This window comes from Acomys russatus, chromosome 26, assembly GCF_903995435.1.
Source record: "Acomys russatus chromosome 26, mAcoRus1.1, whole genome shotgun sequence".
Lineage (NCBI taxonomy): Eukaryota > Metazoa > Chordata > Mammalia > Rodentia > Muridae > Acomys > Acomys russatus.
Window position 1 is genome coordinate 34,886,059 of NC_067162.1, and position 27,625 is coordinate 34,913,683.

Consider the following 27,625-nt stretch of genomic DNA (forward strand, 5'->3'; position numbering starts at 1 on the left):
ACAAGGTGTTTGAGCAGGAGACTAATGTGTGTGTGTGTGAAAGGGCAGTGATAAATGCTTGAATTAACTACACAGCTGAGTGTACCTTTTGATTCCTCCTCCAGTGTCACTGGAATGTAGGTGAAGATAAAATAACAGTAACAGTAAACATTTGTATCACATGATACCTTATGGGCCAGACATTATTCCAACCACTCACCTGTACTGACCCCTTTACCCCACACTGTAACCTTATGAGGCAGGTGCTGTTCTGACCCATTTTTCTAGATGAGAAAACTAATTTAAATAACTTGTCCAAGGTCACGGTTTGAGCTCATTCAGCCATTGCCAGAGATCAGTTTAGAAGCAAACAACTCCAGGGTATCCTACAGTGGTGCCAGCAGCTCCCTGGAGAGTGGGTATCATGAGGACCAGAAAAGGAGAGAGAAAGGCAGATGGAAGATCAAGGAATGGAAGAAGAGATCCAAACGGGGGTGGCGCAGGTGGGCAGCAGAGAAAGTGAGCAGACATCACCAGAGGCCACAGAGGTCCTAGCGAATATCTCAGGCCCCACCTAACGTGACCCTTGTGTCTGCTCTGTACCCTCATGGCAGAAAGCTTAGGTCCCCTGAAACTGAGTTCATTATCTACAGACAGATAAGATTTAAGGGATGATGATGCTAAACGCTGTTATAGAAGCACGTACTCAGAAACAGCGTGGCCCGCCAGCCAGCTACACTGCCCACCACATTACTTTGAAAAAACTAGCAATTTAAAGATGTGAAATAGATCGTGAAAAATAATTAAATGGGCTGGATTTTCTGTTTAGAAGGAAGAGCCCTATGAGTTGTTCAAGGTGCTTTGTAATCAGGCCCAGCTTACTGTTCCCTTCCTGGACCGTGAAATGAAGCTATCTCCCTCTGCTCAAATGAACCCCCGCGCCCCACCACACCTGGGTCTCCAATTCTATTTTCAAGATATAGAACTTTCCCCGTTCACCTTCACCTTCTAACTGCCTTTTTTTTTTTTTTTTTTTTTTTTTTTGGTCCCATTTCCATCTGCGCATGCTCAGGAAGCTGACCTCTGTGGTGGGGACCAGTAGGCCTTTTGCAATCTCAGAATCCTGAGGGCAAGTTTTATCCAGTTTATTCCCATCAGGTACACCCACGAATAAAAAAAGATATGAAAGACAAGAATACAAACAGGAACCTGACTGCAGCTGCTCAGCCTCTCTCCTTGCTGATCTATTACTGTTATGTTAACTACTTCTTTCCCATCCAGGGAACATCATCCTGCACTGTTGGACCAGGAAGTGAGCGCTCTGAAGATCTGGAGCTCCAGTCTCCTCTCCTCATGCCAAGCTAGTCAGAAATACACTCTGACAGTGTCTCTCCATATGCTTTGCAGGCCTTTCTCGATAGAGCCAACGGATGGGATTCTTAATGTGGGGGAGTCCATGCAGCTGGAAGTTGACTTTGAGCCACAGAGTGTGGGCAATCACAAGGAAAAACTCATCGTGACTTACGATACCGGTATGCTTCGTTGTTTTGGTTATTTTGTTTGTTTGTTTTAGCTTTAGTTCTTCATACTAAGAAGGGGGAAATGGTAAAAACAAGGATGCTGAGATGCGTTATGGCGTCATGAACTTAAGTTAAATTCTGAAAAGCAAAGGGCCAAAATATGAATGTTTCCAGCAGAATTGATGCCAAGTCTCATAGAATTCCCACCGAATTGGCTGCCCCACACGGAAAGCCTGAGGAATCTAGGACTCAGGAGGGAACCAGAAATCACACTGATGAGTGGAGGATGTTTATGTGTTTGTGAGAACTTGAAGGCAGTGTTCACCCATGTGCTTTCCATTTGACCTGTGGCTGCATCTGCCTTATTTTTTAAATGTATGTAAATCCCAGTTCAAAATATTCTTATATGTGCCCACTATTTTAGACCCAGTGTCCTTAATTCTTGTATCAAGCAAGTGCTGCCATTAAGATCTCACATAAATTCTGAACTGTATCTGTTGCCACAAACATTTTGTTTTTTCTTTTTGATGGCCATACCCCATGGTAATCACATACTGTGTGGACTGCTGTCTTTTAAAATACGCGGATGGCACTGTAGAGTGAAAATAGAAGTACACAATCATGATATATAGGTCACAGGTTAGAGTTGCTGGCTTTGTACATTTGCCTTAGAACAAGATGCCCTTTCTTTACCAACCATAGTTAAGTGGTCCTGGCTCCACCTGGGCCAGCATCACACCTCCACACAGCCAGTGGCATGGCGGCATGTCTCACCTGTTTCTGTTTGCAGTAATTCCCTGCCTGCCAGCTAGAGAGCCCTAAGTTTGAAGTAGCTTAAAGAAAAGAGGAATCTTCTGACCTACATAAGTAAAAACACTTCTCCCAGCTCAAGAGGATGCCACTTTCCAAAGCATCTGGGCCATTTTACAGGAAGTCAGCCAGCAAAGGCTGAGAGTTCCAGCTGCTTCCATTGTTACACTGTGTGCACTTTAGATCCACTGGGAGTGTGAATGGTTTCAGTTTTCCCTTCTCTAATGTATGGCCCGAGGCATCTTTCCATGTATAACTGGCCATTCCTATATCTTTTCTGCTTGTTTACTTTTCTTTTACTGTATTAGTTAGTTACTTGTCAGAAAGATGTTTTTCTCCCAGTCTATAGCATGCCTTGCAATTCTTCAATGGCCGTACTTGATGAGCAATTATTTTTAATTTTAGTAAAATCTGTTACAATTTTGTTTTTCTTTTTCTTTTCTTTTTTGTTTTGTTTTTTTGAGACAGGGTTTCTCCACGTGGCCTTGGCTGTTCTGGACTCTATTTGTTAGACCAAGCTGGCCTTGAACGCACCGAGATCCGTCTGGCTCTGCCTCCTAGAGTGCTGGGATTAAAGGTGTGCGTCACCACGCCCGGCTCATTTTGTTTTGTTTTGTTTTGTTTTTTAAGACAAATTTTTGTTTTAACCTTGCTTAGAAGTCAGCTTTTGCTACTCTGTGATTGTGAATATATTTCATGTTTATGTCTATAAGCAATTTAGTTTTAGCTCCTATGCTTCAGCTAAAGGTCTATCTTTGACTTAACTGCGTGTGAGAGACCAGGCGTCACTTCCTTTTTTCATCAGTTCCCCTACTCTCATTACCTTGTCCCTGCTCACTGTTCACTCGTGGACACTCCACCCCGTGGGTTCCTGTGGTTTCCCCTCTCGGGTGGACGTTGACTCTCTATCGAATGTCTTCATCAACATTAGCAAAGATTTTCTGATTGTTGTTCTTCTAATGTGACCATTGGTTGAAATTGCTGCTTCCTGGTATGAATACAAAGTTTAAATATTGATAAATCACCGGGATAGATTCGCTAATATTTTGTTTGAGAGAGTGGTAGTCAAATTTGTGAGAGAAGAAAAATTATCCTTTAATGTTCTTTTTATGTAGTAGCTCCCTCAGGTTTTGGTCTGATGAACCTAATTAGTCCTTTATTTTATTTTATTTATTTATTTATTTTAAGTTGAAAGCTGGCTGTGGTGGCACATGCCTTTAATCCCAGCACTTGGGGAGGCAGAGGCAGGTGGATCTCTGTGGTCTTGAGGCCAGCCTGGTCTACAGAGCAAGTTACAGAACAGCCAAGGCTAGAGAAACCCTGTCTTGAAAACAAAAACAAAAACAAGTCGAGTGTTACTAGGAATTATTATCTTCTTTTATTCTTTGGGAAAACCCTTCTTAAAGAGTTATGTTGATACTTCCTTAAATGGTTAAGAATTTCTTTGTTCAAGCCAAACTTTTGTTTTTCAAAAGAGATGTGGACTTTTAATTACTGATTTGTTTTCCTTAAACCAATTTTAAGGACCATTTTGTCATATAATTTGAAATCTTAAATTTCAAGCGCAGGGCTGTTCAGAGCAGTCACTCATGGTCTTTGCGACATTGGCAGCCCCACTGGCACCCCTCCTCTGTCCTTAGGTAGGACTTCTATTTTTGTCAATTTTATTCGCTTACTCAGAGGGCCAGCTTTTAGCTAATTTCCTTTATTACTCACATTTTCCAAACCTTATTTATTTTTCTTCTTTATTATTTCCCCAGGCTTTACTTCTTGTGGCTGTTGTCAGCCGTAGGGGGAGTGCTTAGACACTGACTTTTAACGTTTTATAATATGTACATTTCAGACAAAATATTTTATCTAAATCTGGCTTTATCTTCAGCACATGTATTTTCGTATGCTTTATTCTCCTTAAAACTAAAGGATTTAAACTTTTCCATTTTTATTTTTTTCTTGGACCTAAAAATTATTTAGCAAAGCATTGAATAATAGTCAAACTCTTGGGATTTTTATAGCTAGTTGTTTGTTTATTGGTTTATTTTGAATTTGGTTTTAATTCTACTGGTGACAGAAAACGAATTTGATATCATTTTAGACCTGGAAATAAGTTGAGACTAACATTATGGCCCAGGATATGTTCAAGCTTGGTAAATGGTCCCTGTGCTTTGAGAAGGTTATGTGGCCCATAAATGACAATTAGGCCAAGTTTACTAATAATCACGTCATTTGGCTACAGCGCCACTAACTTCTTATCCTTTATGGACAGATGGTGAATGTTATTAAAGTTCACAAGTGTAATTATGGATTTAACATTTCAATTTTTGCATTATCAATTTTCAGTTTGGCATTTTGAAACTAGAATATTGGTATGTGCACAAGTAGTGTTAATGTAACTTCCTGTTGAATTAACCATTTTAGCATTATGAAGTACCTTAGTGTTAGTCAGAGCTCTGACCTTCCAATGTACTTGGTCTGACATTTGTGCATTTAGGAATGCTTCCTTTTGATTAATGTGGACATTCAATGCTCTTTTATCCTTTCACTCTCAACGTTTCCATGTCTTCTTATTTAAAGTTTGACATTTAAAAGGACCAATCCCCGGGTGGATATTTTTAATTAACTCTGAAGATTGTTATTTTATTGTCATTATTTTATTCCATTATTAAGTTGTTCCATTCAGTCCATTTATGCCGAGTGAGGTTCCTGGCTCCTGGCATACTTGGGTTGAAGTCACTGGCAGCTGTTATTATGAATGCAGTGGGGAAATGATGAACTGAACTTTAACCAGTCTCCCTATTATTAGCAGTTGGTGTCAATGACAAGTGACACTCAGAAAGGAACGCCGATATACTGAGCCGACAATACGTTTCCCCCCCTTGATGTTCACATCTTTATAAGATAACATTTTTGGTTTTGTCAGTCATAAAACCAATGTAACAACAATAAAAAGTGCCCTAAAAGTTACCTTTGGGTCATTATATACAAGATTTTAAGTCAGAAGTTTGAGAAGGAATGGCCTGTGCTTTTGTCCTTACAAAACTATTAGATATTTTTGTTTGTTTGTTTGTTTGTTTTTTACTTATTTTAAAAATACTGCTCATTTAATTTTAACTCATCTTTGTGATATGTTCATGTATTTAAATATATCTATCATAAAATACTATAATTAGAAGTATAATTTCTAAGTAAATATGTCTTAACATGTTGCAGTATAATTTAGAAAAGTTGTTAGATTTTTAGATTAGTCATTTTAGATTATTCACATGATAGGGTCAAAGCTTGAAAGTCCCAGTCTACCCCAGTCCCATTCTACCCTGGTCCCAGTCTAACCTGGTTCCAGTCTACTCCAGTCACAGTCTACGTCAGTCATAGTTTACATCAGTCACAACCTACCCTGGTCACAGTCTACCCCTGTCACAGTCTACCTCGGTCACAGTCTACTCCGGTCACAGTCTACCCCACTCACAACCTAATTCAGTCACAGTCTACCCCAGTAACAGTCTACCCCAGTCACAGTCTACCCTAGTCACAGTCTACCCCAGTCATAACCTACCCCAGTCACAGTCTACCCTAGTCACAACCTACCCCAGTCACAGTCTACCCTAGTCACAGTCTACTCTGGTCACAGTCTACCCCAGTCACAACCTAATCTAGTCACAGTCTACCCCAGTTACAGTCTACCTCTTTCACAATCTAACCCAGTCACAATCTACTCCTTTCATAGTCTACCCCAGTCACAACCTAACCCAGTCACAGTCTACCTCAGTCACAACTTACCCCAGTCACAGTCTATCCCTTTCACAGTCTACCCCAGTCACAGTCTACACCAGTCACAGTCTACCCCAGTCACAGTCTACGCCAGTCAATCTGCCCTAGTCACAGTCTACCCCAGTCACAGTCTAACACAGTCACAGTCTAACCCAGTCACAACCTAACACAGTCACAGCCTATCTCAGTCACAATCCAATCCAGTCACAACCTAACACAGTCACAGTCTACCCCAGTCATGTCACAATCCGATCCAGTCACAACCTAATTCAGTCATAGTCTAATCCAGGCACAGTCTATCCCAGTCACTATCTAATCCATTCAGTCTAACTCACTCATAGTCTAAACCAGTCACAACTTTATCTAGTCACAGTCTAATTGAATCGTAATCTTATCCATCCACAGCCTAACCCAGTCACAATCTATCCCAGTCACAGCCTAATTGAACCATAATCTTATCCAGTCACAGCCTAACTCCATCACAATCTATCCCAGTCACAGTCTAATCCAGTCATAATCTAACCCAGTCACAGTCTATCCAGTCACAACTTTATCTAGTCACAGTCTACCCCAGTCACTATCTAATCCAGGCACAGTCTAATCCAGTCAGGATTTCAAGAGTGGCTTCTAGAAGGTCATGGATCAATCCAATATCCAATTAGAACTCAGATGTAGACTGAGCCCCTGAGAACTTCCCTTTACACCTACGGATGTCTCCCTAACCTCTCATTAATATACAAGCACTTTACTCTTTCATTTGCTGGCTTTGCAATGCAATCCATTCTCACAGAGGGCCTGAGTTCCAGTTTTCCAATTGTAGAAATATTTGAAATGACACCCGTGCTTAGACTGATATTCCTGCACTGAAGGAAAGGCAGTTTGAACCACAATGAGTGTTTTGTGTGTTGCAAGTTAGCTAGTCTTGGAAAAGTTAATGTCCATGCCCTGAGGTGCTTCTGCCAACTGTGGTAAATGAATACTTTTCTGAAGACTGGAGACAGTATTCATTGCATAAAATGAACTGTCGATAAAAGCATGCTTTCATCTTTACTGTAGCTTATCAATGTCCAGAACCTTCCATTAGGGCAAAGCAGTGATGATTGCCTAAACACATGAATCATGGGGCCCTTTAAGGCAGCCACTCTCATTGTCTTCCCCTGTCACTGAATAAGCCTGACTGAGCTCTCTGCAGCTGCTCCAAGTGTGGCTTGATTTCGGGAAAGCCATTTAATGCAGGCTATTGATGACTGTCCTTTATGCTTCCTCAAACAATGTCCTAGGAGAGCGATCACTGACTTCTCCTTAGCGGGAAGCACTCAGTCATGTTTCTTTTTTCTTTGTTTTTTTAAAAAAATATTTGTTTATTTATTATTATGTATACAGCGCTCTGCCTGCATGTACATCTGCAGGCAGAGGAGGACATCAGATCACATTATAGATGGCTGTGAGCCACCATGTGGTTGCTGGGAATTGAACTCATGACCTCTGGAAGAGCAGACAGTGCTCTTAACCACTGAGCCATCACTCCAGCCCCCTCAGTCATGTTTCTAACAGTTGTGTTCTTCTCCTGGATGTGCTCTTGGTGAACCACAGCTCCATTTCTTCATTTTTTATGTCAAGGGTTTGAACTGGTACCCTGCTTCACCAGTACATAGTATTTGTTCACTCACGTTTTCCTGAACCAGAATTTACTCCTTCCCCTTCCCTCCTTCTTTGTCCTCAGAGTATTAATGTATAGTAAAATTAAGTGTGTGTAGGCAACTGGTTTTTCTCAGGTATAATTAAGTTACCTTTAACTGTCTGCTCACTCCACAGAAGAAATTACATGTAGAACTTTTCAAAGTTATATCGATGAGAACAAAACGAAGCAAGCAGCATGTGGTGGCTTCTGCCACCCGGGAGGCACACAGGAGGATAGTGTGTGTCTAGGCTCCATCTTAAGTCCTAAACCAGGAAGACTGTGGTAAAAGCAAAATAACACATGCAGTAGTGTCCTTGCATGTCTGACAAGCCCTCCGCTGCTGCAGCCAGCCATGTAGATTGTTTTTAAACCTTACGTCTTCACTGTCTCTTGTTCTCTGCATGACCAGTGACCAGTTGTGGTTCTCTGGGTTACTCAGCAGCTCCAGCTGAGGAGCTATTGGCAGTGATGGCTGTTGGGGGCCAGGGAAGACAGTCCCTTTTGTGTTTTTTGTTTTATCTTGTTTTTTACGGATGCAGCCTCCAAGAGGCTACTCATGCTCCAGTACGTAGAGGAATTTTAATGCAGCAACATGGCTACCCTGGCAAGGGATCACATCCGAAGTCCCAGGTCTGTATGATCCACCTGGAATACAGACACACCTTTAGTAGACACCTGTAATCCCACGCAATGGCACCTAATTGGGGGACAGACAAAGTGAGAAAGATTTGAGAGAATGAGTCAGAGACGGGCTATGCCCAATTCTCAGGAGACTAGACAGGCAAGAGAGGCTACTTAAGAGCACTGAGAGGGGGGGGGGTGTTGAGTTTGGTGTGGGTCAGTTGAATAAAGTTGAGTTCATGCAATTCTGTTCAGTTCCATCCAGTTTATGCAGTCAGTGCAGTTGGTGCAGGTCTGTCCCTGGAGTTTAAAGGCAGTTTTCCCAAGCAAAGGAATTCAGTCAGAAGCTGGAGAAGCCAATTTAAATCTATCAGTTTGGAGAGGATTTTGAGCCAGAACAGCTGAGTTAAACCAGCCAGCCAAGGTTCAGAAAGAGCTAGAAAGGTGAGTTTATTCAGCAGTAAATTTTGGAGTCTGAAAACAGTCTAGGCCTAGGTTAGCAGACAAAAACTGAAAGCTGAGGCCTTCTAGGTCCTGACGGCTTGCAGAAGATTAGATTGTATGGAGGCTAGAAGCTTCCAGGCCTATGGCCTATGGATATTTAGACAGAAACGCTCTGGGCTCAGCCCAAGCCACATATTCGTAAAGCCTGGGTACAGCTCTCATCTCATCCCCTCCTCTGAGGAAATAAAAACAACACTTACAGGAGTAGATGCTTTACACTCATGTATATACAGACAGCACTAAGAGGACTTGGTGGCCTTTTAAAACATGAGCACAGGAAGTTGGAGGGAAAAGTGGTAGGGGAGGAACCAGGAGGAAGGGAATATACATGTACAAAAGTCTCAGCTTTATGTCAACAAAACTGAGATGTAGAAACAGCACATGACTCTTGCAGGACAAACATATGGCTCAGCTGCTTAAGTTCTGAAACTTTCAGGTGAGTGTTGAGAAACTTTATGTACTCTAAAGGCTCCTGGAGACTAGTGTAAAGAAGTATTTTTTTTAAAAAAAAAAATGTTCATCAATAGCCCATATTAAATGGCCTTCCTGAGGGCAGTACTCACAAAACAACTTCATTTTACATAAAAAAAAAAAATACATTTTACTGAGCATTTGGTTACTTCAATGAGCCAGAGAAATAAGAACCAATGCCTGGTGAGGTTGTTGTCATCTTAGAGGTGACACTGACCACTGGCAGAGTTAGGGAATGGAGCCGTGGGCTTACTCAGCATTTTTAGAGTGTTATATCTCTTATTACAGAGGAGATATTTCAGCCTAGGAGCCAGACAGTGGGAGGTAGGCTCCCCCCCCCCCAATGCAAGATGATGGGTTATTATTAGATACACTAGCACACCGAATAATCATAATGCTAATTCTTCACAGGGCAGCTCACCAGCCATTTGTATGTTTTATTTTGGCATACTTTCTAAACCTATAGAGGATTTCTTTTTTATTTATCTCCATAAAATATAATAAAGGAACACTAAAGAATAACATAGTGAGCAATTAATTGAGTGTGATACACTTGGTAAGTGGCACACCTAAATAATATCTGCCCTATGGGTCTGCTCAAACTTGCCTGCATGAATTTTACTTTTCTTTGTATGGCTATCATAATTACGGTACACCATTGTAATTAGAATGCTTAAAAACACAGGTGTAAATAAAGCAAATATTTTAACATGGCTTAAGAGTCAAGGATAAGCTTCTCAGACTCAATTTTCCTTCTCTGTGCCTTATTGCATGGTTTAGGATCGGAATCTTTGGCTGTTGCCAGTGACTTACAGGGAAGATTCTCACATCCATAGGTGTTAGGACTTGAAGGGACCTTAGAGGACTTCACCCCAGGGATAGAGGGACCCGAAGCCTTGTGTGTGCTAAACACACAAAGCCTGCCCCTGAGCTGTAACTCCAGCCTAGACGGCATTTCTTTTTATTTCTGAGATTATAATATATCATTCCCCACTTCCCTTTCCTCCCTCCATATCCTCCTATATCTCTCTTCCCCCATTTCAAATTCATGGCCTTTCTCCCTTTAATTATTGTTACATGCCTCTCTCTCTCTCTCTCTCTCTCTCTCTCTCTCTCTCTCTCTCTCTCTCTCTCTCTCTCTCTGTATGTATGTATGAATATACATTCCTAAATATAACCTGCTCAGTCAGTATATTACTTGTATGTGTGTTTTCGGGGTTGGCCATTTTGTATTGGATAACCAATCAGTAGGCCCTTCCCTGGGGAAGACTGTTTCTCCCACTCTCAGCATTCCTTCGTTGCCTGTAGTTCTTTGTGTAGGGTTGTGGCCTCATGGTCTCACCCTGTCCACCTTACATCCCTGTCCACCTTACACCCCTGTCCACCTTACACCCCTGTCTACCTTACACCCCTATCCACCTTACACCCCTGTCCACCTTACATCCCTGTCCACCTTAGCATGTCTGTGTTGCTCTAGTTCACTTCCTCACTGGGCAGTCATACTGGTGCGGCTTTATGGGTGCAGCTTCTGACATTGCTAGGACACACAGGCTCACAGCAAAGTCCTTAGTCCCCTGGCTTTTGCAGCTTTCTGCCCCCTCTTCCATCATATTCCCTGGACTTTAGGTGTGGAAGCTGTTTTATAAATGCATCTACTGGGATTGGACTCCTGACTTTTGATTGGTCATGGCTTTATGTAAATGGGCTCCATCTCGTGCAAAAAGAAGTTTCCTTGATGAAGAGTGAGGACTGCACATATCTGTGGGTACAAAGACAAATATTTGGAATATAGTTAGGGATTATGCTGGCCTCATAAAGTGGCAGATATAGGTTTTCCTTCAAGATCTGTGGCTTTACTAGTCCTGGGTAGTTGACTAGGTTACCAGCACCAGGTATGATTTCTCTATTGTTGAATAACCCTATGTCTAATAGGGAGCTGTTAGTCACCATTAATGTGCTCACACCTCTAGTTTTCCATGAGGGTTATCGTGCCACCCTGGTCGTTGGTGTGGTTCTTGATGTCCTTGCTGGGTAGGAGGTTGTTTGCTTCCCTCCTTTGGAAACTGTCATGGAGTCTTCTGGTACCATGAAAGCTAGTCCTCAGGGAGGAGGCATTCCCGTCAGTTCCAGCTCAGGGGCTCCTAGCCCTTGCATCTGAAGCACATCTTTAACAATAGGGACTTGCCTTTTACTTCCGGGGGCAATCAAGGGCAATAACAGTAGTCTGTAATGGTTTGTAATCTCTTGGACAGCCCTGATCAATAAGTCAAGAGAGGACTTCTCATGCCTGGTGTTGGGGTTTTGTTAGTTAGTCTTTGGTTCCTGGGGTGAAGGGGGACATTGTCAGCCCAGATGAGACAATTTTATTTAAACTATGTATGCATATTTATACAGATATATATATATACATATATATATAATTTTTTTAGATAGATAATTAGCAGTGTGATTCTTGTCTTTGTGGGTTTGGGTTACTTCACTCAACATCATCTTTTCTAGTTCCACCCATTTGCAGGGCTGGACCCTAGGGAAGGGTGTGAGACTACAGGACATTTCTTTACCTCTTTTCGTTTCAGAGATGAGTGAGTACACAAACCCCAGGGATGTGTAATGACTGTGTCTAAGTAAAACCTGAACTGGAACCTTAGGTCCCGATGTGCTGTAAGCTAGCCCCGCCCCTTTTACACACCTGCAATGCCTTTGGTACAGAAGAATGGCAATTTTAGTCTTGTCACTGACGTGCTGGAGTTAGGGTTTGATTTTAAAATATCCCCATAGGCTCATGGTCCCCAGATGCTGCTGGCATTTGGGGAAGGCTATAGAACTATTAGGATCCTCCCTAGGGGAAGGGGACCACCAGGGGCAGGTCTTGGGGTTTTATGACCCAGCCTCACCTCCTTTGGGGTCTCTGACTCCTGGCTGTGGATGCAATGTTTCTAACCCTGCCTCTATGTCTCTCCCACCATTTAGACTATATCCCCTCCAAACTACAAGGAAACCCTTTCTCACTTCAGTTCTGTCCTGCCAGGTATTTAGTCATAGTGACAAGAAAAGTAGCTCATAGAGCTGGCGAGCTCGGGTGGCTCCGTTTCAGCTTCCTAAGCAAAGAGTGCTGACGGGGTGTTTTGACTGAGCAGTATGCATATGACAGAGGTAACTTTGACTCTGCTGTGACCAAGATATGGGAAGCATTCACTCTTCCCCATCCCCGTGTTCCCTTGAGACTCCATGGCCCCCTCACATATCTTACTCCATACATCCACGTCACCCGCTGTCTCCAAGTTCTGAAGCCACAGTAGGGAATGTGTTGTGTACACAGCTAGCTTCACATTTAGTTTTGGAAAATTAGTTTTGTTTTGTTTTGTTTCTTTTTCATGTTTGGCTTTGCGTGATGGATAGTGGTAAACCTGGCAAAATGTAATGAGACCTTCCACAAAGTTTATTTATCCTGGGACATAATAAATGCATTCTGGCTAACCTGCACTGCAGCACTCAACCCCGGGGTTCTGAACCAGATTAGGAGCAGGGAGTCCAAGGACTCAGTGCTAACATTAGACCCACAAGTGTGCCACCACTTCCATCCTGTGCCTCTTAGATAGCTGGGTTGTGGAGGACCCTTTGAAAGGTTGTCTTTAGGCAAATGCATGTCAAAAGCAAGTAGTCTAACAGTTTGGGGACAAAAGATGAGCTATTGCTCCCCAACCCCCTCTTCACCCCCCCCCCCCGCCATCCACCTCCCCACCCCACCCCCACCACCGTGTCTTAGTTACTTTTCTATGGCCGGGATGAGATACCATGACCAAGGCTATAATTTCGGAGTGTAAATGCTTGGGCATCACAGCAGGGAGCATGGTGGCAGGTAGGCAAGTGGGGGCGGGAGGTGGGGGGGGGGGAATGCTGGAGTAGCAGCGAGACCTTACAGCTTGAGACACAAGCGTGAGGCAGAGAGAGAGCTAACTGGAAATGGTGCGGACTTTTGAAACTTCAAAGCCCGCTCCCAGTGACACACCTCCTCCAACAAGGCCACACCTCCTAATCCTTCTCAAACCAAGGAAGCAGGCCATTCAAATGGCCCATAGGGGCCATTCTTACTCAAAGCAACACATTCCATTCCCAGGCCCCTGTAGGCTTGTGGCTATATCATAAAGCAAAATATATGTAGTATCACTTCAAAAATACCCGTAGTCTTTCACAATCTCAACACAGCTTAATACCCTAAAGTCTCTTCTGAGATTCAAAGCAATCTCTTAATTATAGCCCCCTGTAAAATCAATAAGCCAATCCATACTTGTAATATACATTGGCTTGGTTACCCTTTGTTATTCCAAAGGGGGGAATGGGGCATCTCAGCATTGTTTCATCTGCTGCTGGATGGAGCCTCTCAGAGAGCAACTACACATTAGATTGTGCTGGAACTAAAGACGAGGCGGGTGTTTATAATTCTGACGGGCATGGTCCTCCTGGCCAGGCTGTACACCTGAAAAATATTCACGAAGAAGAAACTCCTTAGAGGACCTTCCTTAACAATTTATATTTTGTGTGATTTATATTTTCCCCAAATGGCCAAAGAAGATAGTTTAATTGCCTGTAATTTCAACCAAGAGCAATAATTACACTTTCTGATCATATCTGACTCTGTACTGATGGACTTGCGGAGAATAAACTATGTAATGGTTGCTCTACACTCCCTAACTTAATCTTGATACTTATTTATTTATTGGTTTTTCAAGACAGGGTTTCTCAGTGTAGCTTTGGGCATCTGGGGCTCACTTTGTAGACCAGGCTGGCCTTGAACTCACAGAGATCCACCTGCCTCTGCTTCCCGAGTGCTGGGATTAAAGGTGTGCACCACCACGCCCAGCTCTTGTTTTGTTGTTGTTTTTAAGGCCAGAAGTATCATTCTAGAATTAGTCTTTTATGTCTGTGGACATACATGTATGTATGTGTCTGTGCAAGCCACGGATCAGTGTCAGGTGTCATCCTAGGTCCACCTTAGTTTTTTGAGCCCGGGTCTCACTTTTGGCTACATTGGTTGGCCAATGAGCACCGAGGAACCCGTTTGTCTCCTCCTCCCAGCACCAGAGTTCTGGGCATATGCTTGGCATTTTGTATGGGTTCTGAGAAACTGAACTCGGGTCTTTATGCTTTATCGAGTGAAGCCATCTACCCCACCCTAGAATAAACCTTAAAGTGTGTTTCGGCCTTGTGAATTCCTAGGTGAGATGGTATTCGTGTGTCTCTACGGAGCTGCCATAGATGTGAACATAAGACTGGACAAGAACTCATTGACCCTGGAGAAAACCTACATCTCTCTGTCCAATCAGCGGACCATAACCATTCACAATCGCACTAATATCATCGCCCATTTCCAGTGGAAGATATTTGCTACCCAAGAAGAGGAGGACAAAGAAAAATACAGGTTTGTCACAGAAGCCACCTCTGTGCAGCAACGCAAGGATACAGTGGGGCAAGCGGTGCGAGGCGGTATGGTGTTTTGTTTTGTTTTTTTATAGCAACTTCTTTTTTTTAATTAATGAATTCATATTACATCTCAATTGTTATCCCATCCCTTGTATCCTCCCATTCCCCCCTCCCTCCCACTTTCCGCCTACTCCCCTCCCCTGTGACTGTGACTGAGGGGGACCTCCTCCCCCTGTATATGTATAGCAACTTCTTAAGTGCCACAAACAATGGCCGATCTTGAGACACTGACTCCAGTGTGGGGTGTCCTTTGGGAGCTTTGTAATATCCAGTGCTGTAGATGCTCAGTGAAACTTAACCTGGTTATAGTGTAGCAATAACTAAAGATTTAACCAATTAAAAAATATGACAGTCTGTGCTGTTTTTAAAACACTAACCTGCATGTGTGTGTTCCTTTTCATAGCCCTGACCAAATTTATTAGCTCTTACAATAAGTCCCAAAAACAATGTTTTGGGATGGCATCAATGTCGGTTTCCCTCTCTCTCTCTCTCTCTCTCTCTCTCTCTCTCTCTCTCTCTCTCTCTCTGTGTGTGTGTGTGTGTGTGTGTGTGTGTATGTGTGTGTGTATGAAAAAGCTGTTTCCAGAAAATAGAAGAGTGAGGGAAACGAAGGATTTTTAAATGTAATGATTTTTATATTATTGGTTTCCACAACACTGCCCACTCTCTCTGGACCATGTAATTTAATAATGATTTTTTAGTGGGATCTTTAATAGTCTGCTTTTTAAAAAATGATACTTCAGAAGGCAACAGGGACTAGAAAGATGTAAAATCAGCTGGCCTCTAGCTCCCTGCCTTATGGTTACATTCTGGATGTTTCTTTTTGTCGGACCCCATCCTTGCTGTGCTTTCCCTGTCTTCCCTCCGACCTCTCTGGATTAACATTTCTGGGGCTCTCATTGCAATTCGCCTCAGCTTCTGCCTCCTCATTTCCAGGAAAGATTAGCCCCGGGAAGCTTCAAGGCTCTGTTTAAAACCAAGTTAGTGCGGAATAAAAATAACAGTCTCAGGACCCTGGAGAACAGACAGAAGCCCCTTACTGCACTGTCACTAATGAACCAGAAAGACCCAGGACAATGACTGGGCACCGCGGGCAGAAGCTCGGTCGTCCAGGCGATGAGCTTCCATCACAGGACCGCCCCTGTGCAGAGAAAAGTGGCTCCTTCCTACAAACCTCACTAGACCGCATGGTTTAGAAAGACCAATGATTATGTGCTTTTACATAACCACATGGAACATTATAATGAAACCTACTCATGTCTACAGTGAATAAATGCTAATAAAAATGGGGAAAGTCTTCAAAGGAAATGCAGCATTTAAACAGGCAGAGGGAGCAGCGTCCCTCTTGCTCCCTTCACCCCGACTCTGCAGCTGACGGTGAGTAGGGACTGGCACAGCCGAAGCACAGTTAAAGCTAGAGTCCGAGCGGGTGAAAGGGGACTCACGGCAGCATGTCCACAGCTGCGTGCCATGGTAGAGCTGTGTGTGTATGTATTTATGGATGGACGTATATGATATATACAGAAACACATATATGTATTTATTGTTTCCTTGGCTGATTGGGTGTCTTGTTTTGTTTTGAGACAAGACTTCATTTTTTTTTTTTTTTTTTTTTTTTTTTTTTTTTGTAAAAGATTTGTTTATTTATTATGGATACAGTGTTTCACCTGCATGTACACCTGCAGGCCAGAAGAGGGCACCAAGTCTCAGTGTGGATGGTTGTGAGCCACCATGTGGTTGCTGGGAATTGAACTCAGAACCTTTGGAAGAGCAGACCATGCTCTTAACCTCTGAGCCATCTCTCCAGCCCCGAGACAAGACTCCCAGGCTAGCCACAAACTCACTATGTAGTCAAGGATCTTAGAATTCCTAACCCTCCTGCCTCTTACCTCCTCATAGCAGGGTTTACAAGTATATGCTACCTGGCCTGGTTTTATCAAGTACTGGGGATTCAACTCAGGACTTTGTACTTGCTAGGTAGGCACTCTACCAACTGTGAGGTATCTCCATGGCTCTGTGTGTGTGTGTGTGTGTGTGTGTGTGTGTGTGTGTGTGTGTGTGTGTGTGTGTGTGTGTGTGTGTGTCCATGAATATGCAGAACCAGAGGTTGATCCAGTTTGGCTGGACTGGCCAGCATTCCCCGGAGGTTCTCCTCTTTCCACATGCCCAGGATTGGGGCTATCGACACACATCCTGTGCCTAGTTTTTTTACGTGGGTTCTATAGGGCAGTGGTCTCTAGACCTCATATTCGCATGGCAAGTGCTCTATCAACTGAGCCACCTTCCATCCCCAGCCCACTTTTTCTCTGTGTGTATATTGTATAAAATAAGTTTTCTTATGACATTTGCTTTCCAGACATGTATATAGTGAACTTGGGTCATATTCCGCCTCCGTTGCTCTTCTGTTTTCCTGCCCTTGTCTTTAAAGCACCCCATTAGTTGCCATTTTAGTTTCATATCCTCTTAGCTTTCCTTTGTGTGGCTTCCACATGTGAGGATGCACAGTATTTGTGTTTGTGAGGTGTCGTATTTCACTCAGCATGATGAACTCCAGTTCTGTCTGTGTCCCTGCAAATGCTGTGATTGCATTTTTTTATGGCTGAATGAGGCTCTCTCTCTCTCTCTCTCCATATATATATATATATATGTATATATATATGGTGCACCATATATATATGGTGCAAATAACCACATTTTGTTCATCTATGTGGTCGGTCCACATTATTTCTAGGTATATAGCCAGAAGCATCAGCCAGCTCTCCACAGCTGCACGTCACAGTTATCACAGCCCTAGTCACCGTCTCATTCAGGGCCATGCCAAGCTGCTAAACAGCAGACTAGAAAAGTGGCTTTAGATCTCTAACTAGGATTAACTCCACTTCCTCTTTGGGTGACGTATATCAGCATAACTTTTTTTTCCTCAAATAGATGGACTTACCTGCGAGTCTACTGAATGCCACCCTGCTTTCTTCTCCTCTTCTTCAAGCACCACATGACAAGGGACATCGTGGAGGGTGGACTCGGCCACGTTCTGCCTGACCTCCTCCCGTTTTTTTTTTTCTTGTTCTTCAGTGCAGTCCGAAGCATGCCTCAACTTTCAGATGATCATTCTCTCCTTGGAGTCTTGTCTCTGAAACAATTGCCAACAAATGTCTCTTCTCTCCAAAACAAAGCCCCCCTCAGAGCAGTATGTGCCTCTTTAAGCAATGAGGGCAGATGGTGGTACTTTGTGCAATGGCTGTGGTCTTCTTTGTCGCCCATTCTCACGTTCTGGGGGTCTGCCCTCGGGCCACACATGATTGGCACACATAGCAGCTGTCTGTCCACCCTATCCCCCAAAGCAGTGACAAGATTATTAACCAGGGGCACAGCAGCTTCTTGCTTATTTGCCCCCCTTTCCTCCATCAGCATCTCTAGTTTAAATTTGTAGAGCAGCTGTTCTCAACTTGTGGGTCGTGACCCCCCCCCAGGGGTTGCATATCAGATACTTACATTATGATTCATAACAGTAGCAAAACTATAGCCATAAAGTAGCAACAAAATGATTTTATGGTTTGGAGGTCAGTCACCATAACATGAGGGACTTGGATTAAAGGGTCATGGCATTAGCAAAGTTGAGAACCTTGTTCCTAAGCTTGGCATAGAGAACACCTGTCTTTAGTCAGAGACACATTTCCAGAGATTAAAATTTCTCTTCTCAGCATCCCAAGGACCTGAGATGGAGCATTAGTGTAACTTCGTATCTGAGACTCTGGCATCCCTCGGCCGTATCCCTCGGCTGGCTATTTGCAAAGTGGCCTCCGCCTCATGTTGAGGCAGTCTCATCTGCAAGCACTGAAGCTTGCTCAAAGGTCACTGTGAAAATGCTACCACTTCTAACAAGTGGCATCTCCTCCCTCTCTATGGTACCTTGCCCATAGAATCATGGTGAGCCGAGACATGGGCCTCTCCTTTCCCAGTGGAGGGATTTCAGCCCCAGGAAATAGTTCATGCTTTGGATTCTGGGAGAGTAACCTTGCTTTCTGCCTATCTTAGTGTGTTGGGACCTTAGGACACATGTCTGGTCTTAGAAACTTGGGGCTGTTCCCAGGCTCCAGGCTCTGGCCTTGAAGATAGCCCTCCTCTGAGAAGGCATTCAGAGCTTTAAAATTGTTCTTCTTAAAAAAAAAAAAAAAAGAAAAGAAAAGAAAAGAAAAAGCCTTCAGAATCTGAAATTAAGGATCCTTTTCTAAAAAATCACCTTTTTGTTGTGTTTCTTGATGTTTCTCTGCAGCTAGAGAAGACGTTACTCTCTTCAGAAAAGCTACATCCTTTCTTTTTTCCTCAGCTGTGTCCTGCTGAACACGCTCTGCGAGATCCTCTCAAACTCCTTGGGTTCCTGTGCTCAGAGGCTCGGTGTGGGCTTCTTCGTCACTCCCAGTGTCTCCAGTCAAGAGCAGGTGGTGCTAATTCTGCATTTGCTCAGGACATGACAGCATCCTCAATGTGGGTAGCAGGGATGCATTTCACGGCAGTCAGGTGCAGGAAATGGCATGTCTCTCCAGTTGATTCAATCTTAATTGATATTTGAGCCTGCCACCTGGGTTACTGTAATAAGTTTGATTTCAGTTATATTTGGGAGTTCCTTCCCTGGTGTCATACCAAAAAAAACAAAGACGGAAAAAGGAAAAAAACAAAACTCTAAAGACTTACCTGTCACCTTGTAAGCAGGACAGGGGCCTTTAGTCCTCTGTTTATGACATCATCACAGTCTTTCCTTATCTAGGGTCACACAGTCTGCTTGAAGCCAATGGCCCCTTTGGTTCCAATTATTTTGTTATAGGGAGACAGGGAATGGTTTCTCCCACTCTGAAGGCCATGGAACTCGTGATTTAGTCTCTTCAACATCCAGCTACTGAGTCTGTTGGTTACTTGTCTCGTTGCAACAAAATACCTTACAAGTTCAACTTAAGAGCGTCTGTCTCGGCCCACGGCTCAAGGGTACACTGCATCAGGACTGGTTCAGGGGTACACTGCATCGTGACTGGTTCAGGGGTACACTGCATCGTGACCTGGGAAGTCAGGAGAAGAGAAGCTGGGGCAGCTGGTCGCACTGCCTCAGCAGTCAGGCACAGGGTGACGAGCTGTTGGGCTCCTCTTACCTTCTCCTTTTAATTCAGTCCAGGACCCCACCCCATGGCCTGGGGCCACTCCCAGTGAGGGTGCAAATTCCCACACAAATTAAGCCGAATTCCTAGGAATTCTGGGTCTTGCCTGCTTAATACTGCTTACCGTTGCACCACCTTTCATAGGTTGCTACAAAGGCTGGCCTGTACTTACTATCCAAAGCCCATGGTTAGCATGACCACCAGATTATTTGTAAAATAGGTGAAATTCAAATACTCACTGGACAATAAGGATAGCCTTTTAAAAGAGGCTTCCTCATGAGACATCTCCTGATCTATAAAACTGAGCCATCTCCGCGGCAAGAAGCTACCATTATCAACAAGACAAGATGGTGATGCCACGCACAGCCACGTAGCACGGCGTGGGCATTGGTGTGGCTCAGGGTCATCACATTTCCCCTCTTGCAGACTCTTAGCAATGCCTCCAGTTCCTCCTTGAGGGCAGAGAGAAGGGCATCTGGGATGGTGCGTCCCTCCTCCTCCTACCTTGTTGTGGCTGTTATGGATCCTGGGGCACCTAGAAAAGGAACAGCATTTTCTAGTGGGAGAGTTGAGTTCATTGTAGCCTTCTAATCATCACAGATGTCCACCCTGACACAAGACACTGTATTTACTCTCTTACATCTCATTCCCTACCCCCACAAGCTTTCCTGGGCACCGCTCAACTATGCTCATATGTGTCTTTTTAATGCATCTCCTCTCACGGAATATCTATTGTTTCAGAAAATAGGTACTTCAATGGCTTGATGTGATATTTTGCATCCCATCTTTCCCCTTTTTATTAGGCTGTTTTAAGGCCTTTCCTGGCACTGTGTGGGTATCTAACCCATCGCTCTTGCTGATGCAAGATGCTCTTTTGCATTACATCCTCTCTCCATGCCTCTTCTGGTGAGGGAGCCCTGGGCTCCTTCGTGCCAGTGTTTGCATCTTAGGCACCGTGGGAAAGTCGCTGTGCTTCAGTCTGAGAACTGATTCACGCTGGATTTTTTTGTTTGCTTGTTTTTGTTTTTTGTTTTTTGTTTTTTTTTCAAGACAGGGTTTCTCTGTGTTAGCCTTGGCTGTCCTGTACTCCCTTTGTAGACCAGGCTGGCCTCGAACTCACAGGGATCCTCCTGCCTCTGCCTCCCAAGTGCTGGGATTAAAGGCGTGCACCACCACGCCTAGCCACGCTGGATTTTTAACTCAACTTGCTTTCTAATTTAAAAGAAACATGCAGTGAATACATTAATTTTTTTCTTAAAATTGTTTTTCTTAAAATTGCATCAAAGATTAAGATAAAATCAGTTTTAATTGTATAACCCAGAGGCAACCTAGGAATATTTTAGAATCTTTAAAAATATTCCTTTGCAAAATGAGTATGCTTTCCCCCTCTTTTCTTTTGCTTATTTTTAAGATAAAAACTGGGGTTTCTCTGTACAGAACATTTTGTAACTCAATTTTTTTATCTTCAGAAAATCCTGCTAAGGGGACTGGAGAGATGTCTCCATGAGTCTTGCAGAGGACCAGGGTCCAGTTCTTAGAATCTACATGGTGGTTCACTGCTATCTCCAACTCTATGTCTAGGGTACCTGACACCCTTACATATAATTTACCCGCTTTACCTCCCCATGCTTTAAAGAAGGTCAATATAGCTCTACCTTTGTTTCTGTCTGTGATTGTTTTAAAATTTATTACTGCAAGTGGAATTTCTTGTTTCAAATTATATTACTTTTCTGTTGTAACAAAACACCACAAACAAGGCAACTTAATAATTTTTTTAAAAAGTTTTAATTAGCTTACAGTTCCAGAGGGTTAGAGTTCACTGGAGTGGTGGGAAGGCATGGAAGCAGGGACAGCTGAGAGCTGAGAGCACACTGGGAACAGAATGAGTCTTTTGAAGCCTCAAACACTGTCCCCAGTGACACACCTCCTCCAACAAGCCCATGCCTCCTAGTGCTTCCCAGTTTGACCAACCAGGGACCAAGCATTCAAACATGTGAGTCCATAGGGGCCAGTCTCTTTCAAAGCACTACACAAATGATGTGCCACTTGTAAGCCTTTCAGATAGTTTCCAACCAGCACAATAAAAAGAACTGGGTCCCTTTGTCTCCAAGCTGATGTGGCTAGTGGCCTAGGAGGACCACTGCTTGTTACCTTGGATACTGTTTCCCACCTAGAAGTAGAAGAGAAGTGCAGGCTGCTTCCTCTCTTGGATCCAGAATATGAGTCCATTTGTTTAATGTCCTTGTGTTATATATAGGCGAAGGGCACAGAACACCAACTTTATCTAAAAGAGCCATTTGACCAAATGGGGCCTCTGGTTTATTTAAGGTCATGTAGAAAGCCGGGGCTGAGAACTAGGAACCCGGTGACTTCAGGTATTCACTCTGTACTCATTTGCTAAGTATTTGCTGTCACTGGGGTCACAGCAGTCCGGTGCTGGGACCAGCGGCAAGTGTCTAGCAGGAGCACAGGGCAGTCTACAGAGCCCAGATGAAAGGCAATCTTAAAAAGTGAGGGCAGCAAGGAGAGGGCTAGAAGAGACCATTCCCTCACCAGGCATGGTAGACAGTGAGAGCTAGAGAGTGGGTCAAGGAGACATCTTCAGGTGTGTCCCAAGCATCATACAAGCTTGGCATCTTAGACTATGCAAATGCTCAGCGTAGGCAAAAGATGATACCAGTGGAACGCCAGCTCTGTGCCAGGAACTGACCCAGGACCTGGGTCACCTTTAAGCCCTAGCTCTTACGTTAGAAACTGTTCCCATCAACTATATTATGGGAATAAATAAGCACTGAGGTTTAGAGGAACTGGGCAGCTCCCAGACTCTCAAAGCTAGGAAATAGATCGTGAAATCAGTATCTAAACCCAGCCCTCACCAGCGCTGCACTCTATTCCCTAGGTAACTAGTAGCTAGGAGAGAGTTAAAGCAAGGCAAGCTTCACAGGAACAGAGTCACCCTTGCTGTGTGAGAGGCAGGGCAGATGTTAAATAATTTAAAAACCAGCCTGGAAAACACAATCATCTAAAAGGAAGTATTTGTCCAGATACATTCTGGAAAGAAATCCCAGAGAACTTCTGGGAGGGGGTGACAAGAGATCATCTAATTTGACCTCTGAACGTTCTGAGAAGGCAAAAGAAGGTCACCCCGCTCATTCATTGCTGTTTCAGGACAAGGAGGGACCACTCTGGGGAGACGTAGGATGATGTCCCCGGGAGAGAGGACTGGAAGCAATTCCTCATTGGAGTCCCACAGTGACCCTCACGTTTCCTCATTTCCTTTAGGGCCTGTGATGATCTGAATAAGGAGGAAAAGAATCAAACCACGGAGTTCCTTGAGGATTGCCTCTTGGATGCGTCACTCCGAGAACGCCTTTCCATCATCTCCCGCACCTTTGAGAACCAGAGGAAGCTGGTCCAAGGAAACAGGATGCTCTTTCTGGATCACATTTTCACGCTTGAGCCCCTGGTGAGCACAAGACCGGGTGAGGGGCTGCTTCAGCTCGACTCCTCTGCTCCGAGGCTGACTCAGCACGTCCCGAGGCACACAGGGCCATGGTTGGTGTGAAGCGTTGCTTGAAGGTTGGTGGCAGGAAGCTAGCAGGCCACACTTTTCTGTGCAACTGTCACAGTGCTTCCTGCTTCCTGCAGATTGCTAAGGATGTGTCATTTGTGTATATGCTGCCTTACAACAACCCTGAAAGATAGAATTAAAAACCCAATTTGAAAGTAAAGAAGTGATGCCAGGCAGTGGTGGCACACGCCTTTAATCCCAGCACTTGGGAGGCAGAGGCAGGTGGATCCCTGAGTTCAAGGCCAGCCTGATCTAAAGAGTGAGTTCTAGGGGGGCTGGAGAGATGGCTCAGCGGTTAAGAGCACTGTGTGCTCTTCCAGAGGTCATGAGTTCAATTCCCAGCAACCACATGGTGGCTCACAACCATCTATAATGTGATCTGATGCCCTCCTCTGCCTGCGGATGTACATGCAGGCAGAGCACTATATACATAATAGTAAATAAATAAATCTTAAAAAAAAAAAAGAGTGAGTTCTAGGACATCTAGAGCTACACAAAGAAATCCTGTTCTGGAAAGCCCTCCTCTAAAAACAAAACAAAACGGAAGGAGGAGAAGGAGGAGTACAAGTACTTAAACCTCATAGTTTGCTCAAGGCCAAAATCTGGTGTCCATAGTTGTTAATCTAGCCCAGAGTAGTCTGCCTATAGAGGAGCACCGTAGAGGAGTGTATAATTGTTTGTCCTGTGCATGGCGTGAGGATGCTTCCTTTCGCCCACTAGATAACCCTGCCCCCATGACCACCAAAACTGTCTTCAGACACTTCTAGATGTCTCCATGTAGGCAAAATCACCCAGGACTGAAAAGGACTTTGTCCTCAATTCACTTAGTATAAACAGTTATTGATTACATGGTCTGTACCGGTTACCATGTGCACCACGCACCCATGGACAGAGCAGGTGTAGTCCTACACTTCACAGGCTACCCAGTGCTGTCTGCCGTGGACTGATTCCGCAGTCCACGGTTCCCTGTTGCCTCCACATGAAACTAGGGGACCTGGAGAGAGGGTTCAGAGCTTACGAGCACATACAGTTTTTGCAAAGGACCCGTGTTTGTTCCCAACGTCTTGTGACTTTAGTCCCAGGGAATTCTATTCCCTCTTTTGTCTTCATAGGCACCTGTATGCATTTGGTCCACACACATAACATGCTATAGATAAAAATAATGCATCCTTTTGAGGAGAAAGTTTTTAGCAGCTGTGTGTTGTACATGTGTGTGTATGTGTGTACCCCATATATATGTAAGAGCACATTTTATGCATGTGTCCTCAGAGGAGGCTGTTATTAATTATCTTCCTCTATCAAGGCAGGATTCCTAACCAAACCTGAAGCTCACTGGTCCAGCTACACCAGGGGCAGTGAGCTTACAGGATCCACCAATCTCTGCTCCCTAGTGCTGGGGTCACAGGCGCACATGGTCATGCCTAGCTTTCTTATATGGATGCTGGAGGTCTGAACTCAGATTTTCATGTTTGAACAGTGATCCATAGCACCCTGCCCACCCCCCCTCCAGCTCTGCTAAAAGCTTTTCTGTTTGTTGTGTGCTATGTATTAAGCTACCCGCTTCCTGCTCATTGCATCCCACTTAACAGGCACAGAATGGTGTAAGGATAGTAACTACAGCAGGTGTTGAGAAAAACCCAAATTCCATCTGATTGCCTCACTGTTGCTATTTAGGCCAGATGGAGAGAAGATTTGTAGGAAGTGCCACTGTCTTAGCAGAGCATTGTCCTTGCGTCCGGCTTTCCACGGCTGAATAAGTTTGAGAAGCAATAGGCTCTATTTCTGCTGTGAATCCCTAAGAAAGTGCTCTCTCCTCGGAGGCATCCTCTGGATGGAGGCTTTGTGTGACCCACTGTGTGAGTCACTGGAGACTAGGTCAGGGGTAAGGCCATTGCCACAGTCGAGAAGTTAAAGAGAGCTTCTTGAAATCTTGAGTGAGTCTCGCAGGACAGGACTTGGAGAAAACAAAATTACCAGTGTGTATGGAAGGTTTCATGCAAGATCCCAAGAGCCAGGCAGTTAAATGGGAAATAAAGCTGGAGATAGAGATTGAGGCTGAACCTTCTGTCATGTCAGAAAAATTCTCCAAGGCACAGAACAACAGAGGGGCCTCCAAACGTTGTGGGGTGAGGCCAGCAAGAGGCTGTGTCAGGATAAGAACCAAAATTAAAGAGGGGTAAAAGTTGGGGATGTGGGAAAGGCAGGGAATGGGCTACTGGACCGAGCAAGCAAGTGGCTGGGCTTAGTGGGAAGAGCAAGCAGCCAGCCAAGGCAATTTCAGACATGCTGAGGTCCCCAAGGGCCAGTGTTCTTCCTGGCGAGCAGTGGACAGCCATGGTGAGGACTGCTCAGCTTGATCCTCATCAATTTCTGGCCGTGGGTGGCAGTGGGACTGGGAATGTGTGGATGGCAGAAGTTGGGTCCCACCCACGGGAAAGTCCTGCCCATTCCCAAGACGGAAGCAGGAATGCTAGAATGACCTCACACCTTCTCTCGGCCTTCTTCTCCTAAGCCAGAGCTGGGGATGTGTGTTAAAGCCCAGGCTCTGGTGTGCTTCTTAATCCTGGTGAAGCTCAGAGTTGGCACTGCCACCACTGGGCATTTTATTTAAGTAGTAACACACAGAAATGGTACTTTCAAAGGAAATAAGCCAGTTTGTTTACCTTATATAGAAAATAATACCCTAATAAAACTCTGAAAATTTCATTTACACTTTTAGTGGTCTTCGTGGGACCCATGATTCCTTTTGTCTTTTCCATACACGGTTTGGGTTTTCTTCTCATTATAGTTTCCGTTAATGGGCTCTTGGCCTTTTTTTATAAGTGAGCATGAAGGGATGGAACCCTGCCAGTGTTCCTTCAGTACTTCTGATCAGACAGCAGCTCTCAGTGTCAGGAGTGGTAGGTTTTTTTAAAATTATAGTTATTAACACATATTAATGGTACGTATCAATGGATTTCACTATGATGTGACCATCCATCATGCTACGGCCATACCTACTCTGCTAACTTCCCTCTCGCCCGCCTTTGTCCCTCTTCCCTGGGCCCTTCTCCTTCCCTGTCAGCCATTCCTACCACTCTCAGGTCACCTTTGGGGTCATCCTACCTTGGGCATGTGAGAGAGAACATGTGGCTACTGTCTTTCTGACTTATTTCACATAACATGGTGACCTCTAGTTCTGTCTATTTTCATATAAATGACCTGTATTATTCTTTATGGGTGAATAATCCTCTATTGTATGCATATACCTTATTTTCTCTATGTGTTTATCTGTGGATGGGTACCCAGGCTGATTCCACGCCTTGGCTATTGTGACTAGTGTTTAGAGAACATGGCTGTGCAGGCTTCTCTTTGTGTGCTGGTTTCATTTCCTTTGGGTACTGGCATACATGGGTATGCGGTAGCTCTCTTTTTTGTTTTTAAGTATTGTGCATATTGTTGACTATCTATAGTTGTCATATTTGCGTTCTCAAGGTAAGTTATTTATTGATCTTAAATCTCCTGCTTGAAGAGCTGATCATTCTGTATGTGTGCGTCTACTGAGGTCTCACCTTTACATTTACTTTTAAAGCGATTTTATGAGAAAATCCTGCCATTTCTCTAGCTTCCCAGCAGCTGAGTTTCTTCCTGTAGAGATCCTGGCTTTCAGAAGCTGGTAAACGAGCTACAGAAATCTCAGCTGAGAGCTTTGGAAAGGATTCACAGGAGAAGGGATCAGACCTGCACACGGGAGAAAGGCTAAGGTTTAATTAAGTGGATAGGGAGGAGAGTGTTCCCGGTTAGAGAAATCATGGAAGCCAGGGGAAACGGAAGCATCCTGTTCACAGCAGGCTGAATAACAGTGGGCAGAACAGAGTGAGCAGAGCACTTGGGAAGGTGAGCAGAGGGAAGATGGCTTGTCACATGCAGCCTACAGCTCTGTGTCTCTCACTGTGCTTTTCTGGAGACACTGGATCTGAGGGATGGTAATGTGTGTTCCTTGCTAAAGCACTTCAGGGGCCAAATATATTCATGGGAAACTATGTGGAAAGAGAAGGTGATTGTCTAAGTGGCAGAGTTCAAACAGCACTTCCCC

At 44.1% G+C, this 27,625-nt stretch overlaps 1 protein-coding gene across 1 annotated transcript in view; it reads left to right on the forward strand.

Moving 5' to 3' along the window:
- Hydin (HYDIN axonemal central pair apparatus protein) overlaps window positions 1-27,625 on the forward strand; it is a 306,967-nt gene that overhangs the window by 34,994 nt on the left and 244,348 nt on the right. The window contains exons 6-8 of the mRNA XM_051168753.1: window positions 1,387-1,511; window positions 14,569-14,770; window positions 23,262-23,445. Of these exons, the coding sequence (XP_051024710.1) occupies window positions 1,387-1,511; window positions 14,569-14,770; window positions 23,262-23,445 (511 nt within the window). The remainder of the gene's footprint in view (window positions 1-1,386; window positions 1,512-14,568; window positions 14,771-23,261; window positions 23,446-27,625) is intronic.